This window comes from Anneissia japonica, unplaced genomic scaffold (assembly GCF_011630105.1).
Source record: "Anneissia japonica isolate Jap-2015-1 unplaced genomic scaffold, ASM1163010v1 scaffold287932_len317664_cov166, whole genome shotgun sequence".
Taxonomy (NCBI): domain Eukaryota; kingdom Metazoa; phylum Echinodermata; class Crinoidea; order Comatulida; family Comatulidae; genus Anneissia; species Anneissia japonica.
Window position 1 is genome coordinate 239,746 of NW_022735649.1, and position 2,660 is coordinate 242,405.

Genomic DNA, 2,660 nt, shown 5'->3' on the forward strand with positions numbered 1-2,660 from the left:
TATATATATAGCCCTATATATATATTATATGAAGACGGTGTTACTGCATATATCATAGTATATGTGTTTTTGTATGTTTAATAATGCTACTGGATATACTTTCAGTTAATAATTTCGATGTGCGTCTTGTCGACGGAGTTTACTTGAATGTCGGCCGATTAGAAGTATATTATAATGGGACGTGGGGTCGTGTATGCGACAGGCATTGGAACGATGACAGTGCTGACGTTGTGTGCCGTCAATTAGGATATGCGAGAGCAGATCCATGGTTAGGCAGTTACACCATCCAAGAAGGCTCTGGTCCACTCCATTTCGAATACTTCTCGTGCACAGGCTCCGAGAGTAATTTACAAGAATGCACTAACATGATGTGGGATGTGAATCATGATTGTGATAGCACAGTAAAAATACAATGTACATATGAAAGTAAGTTTTGGCTTTTACTATTATAATACTATAATGGACCTTTCCAGCGTGTAGGCCTATCAGGCTTTACAACTTACCAATAAGAACGTGTTATTAAATAGCCAGGAAAACGCATATGTCCTACAAGCACGAATTTTAATATCCCACTAACTTTGCAACAACGGCCAAATTTTGGGGCTTACCAGAAAGATCTATTAGCCATTGGCCATAATTAACACAGAGAAAAATAGGTCTACTCTAATTATGATGATCTTTAGCGGGCCGAAACACTAGGCAACCTCGCTCCTTCATCGATAATAATAATGATAATGTAGGCCTATCATGTGCACTAATACACATAGGCCCAGTCTATCTCGTTAGAAAGAAACATTTTACCCATCAAATTGCCGTTGGAGCTGAAACCTATTTTACTTTTCATTTACAAAGAACTTATATCGCTTACAAAATGTTATAACTTTTCAGGTGGCTTATATTATGCACAAGGTGAAGCACGACTGATCGGAGAGCAAATCAAAGGAGCGAACAAAGGCGGAATTTTGGAAGTTTATCTGTTTGGAGAATGGCGAACAGTTTGCTCTCGGGGTTGGGATAATGATGAAGGGAAGGTTGTTTGCAAACAACTTGGGTATGAAGGGGCAGTAGACCACACCGGACACCTCGATGAGTATGACAAGTCCTTAGTGATTTCTCGAACTGTTCATGGGTACGCAATTGATTGTACCGGCAAAGAATCAACATTAGAGGATTGCGTCTTCTATGCTAACAAGTTAAATATTGGATGCACCCACGAGGACGATGTTGCACCGACTTGCGGGAAAGTTGGTAAGTTAATTATACAACAGAGAAAACAACTTAGTTGTTAATTAGCTAATTGTCCTCCGTGCTAACAAGTAATAATAGTGACAATTTGTATAAAAGATGATGATGTTGATGACGATGCTGATGATGCTGATTTGATGAATAGCGATGCTGATGCTATGACGATGCGATGATGATGATGATGGTGATGATGAAAAAGATGATGAGGATCAGATTAAGGATGAGGATATGATACAATTTGGGATGGTATGGTTGTGTGGGTGATGATAATGGTAATAATGATGATAAGAAATAATACAGATAAGAAGTATACACATAATAGGCCAATTTACTGCAATAAGTATGAGAAAGTTTACCTTACCATTTTCTAGAGAGGGAAAACCTTGAATTTTGAAGAACTTAAAAGTCATTAAAAGACACCTCAAAAGTCGGGAAAGCTTTTTTTTCCACCATCTAGGAATTAAAAATATGCACGGGGGAGTTAAAAGTGGGCAACCTTGAATTTTTAAGAACTTAAAAGACACCTAAGAAGTCGGAGAAGCTCATTTCCCGCCATCTAGGAATTTTCATCAAAATTTTCCCGGGAGAGGACCCCGAAAACCCCCTTTCTTTCTATCTTTTTTTTGTAAAAAAAATATTGATCCCCCACCCCCTGCACCCAAATTTGAACCCAGATCCGCCTCTGAATAATATATGTATGATGATAATGATATTATGCCATTGATGATGGCGATGATGATAAGAACGATAAGTGTTGATAACGATAACAATATGTGATTGCTATGTTAATGATGATGATGGTAAATCGATCATTATGTCATCACTGTGTCTTTCTCTTGACTTATAATACTATTTTCACAGGATTTAGTGGTGGGGCCATTGCTGGTATTGTTATAGGAAGCTTGTTTGGATCTTTCCTTTTTTATCACATCTGTTTAAAACCAACATGTGAAAAGCATAAGGCGGCCAAAGCAAGGAGGACACGTGCTGCAAGTCAATCACCAAGGGCAACCAGTGGAACATCTGCCACAAATGCGAATGCGACGGTTGCTACTCCAGACACGACTAGCGAACCAGCCACAAGTAACACTGATATTGAACTTGATCTAGCTGTTCCCTCGGCCACGCCCTCCTCTGAACCACCAAGTTATGAAGTTGCTGTGATATACACATCTTAATTTCGATGTGCGTCTTGTCGACGGAGTTTACTTGAATGTCGGCCGATTAGAAGTATATTATAATGGGACGTGGGGTCGTGTATGCGACAGGCATTGGAACGATGACAGTGCTGACGTTGTGTGCCGTCAATTAGGATATGCGAGAGCAGATCCATGGTTAGGCAGTTACACCATCCAAGAACTGTCTCTTATACACATCTAGATGTGGATAAGAGAAAGGGCCTATAGATAGGCACA

At 39.5% G+C, this 2,660-nt stretch overlaps 1 protein-coding gene across 1 annotated transcript in view; it reads left to right on the forward strand.

Annotated features, from left to right (window-relative positions):
• Window positions 1–83: 83 nt before the first annotated feature.
• The window catches only part of LOC117116659 (deleted in malignant brain tumors 1 protein-like), a 16,560-nt gene continuing 13,983 nt past the window's right edge, over window positions 84–2,660 (forward strand). The window contains exons 1-4 of the mRNA XM_033260735.1: window positions 84–426; window positions 889–1,248; window positions 2,107–2,402; window positions 2,434–2,606. Of these exons, the coding sequence (XP_033116626.1) occupies window positions 84–426; window positions 889–1,248; window positions 2,107–2,402; window positions 2,434–2,606 (1,172 nt within the window). The remainder of the gene's footprint in view (window positions 427–888; window positions 1,249–2,106; window positions 2,403–2,433; window positions 2,607–2,660) is intronic.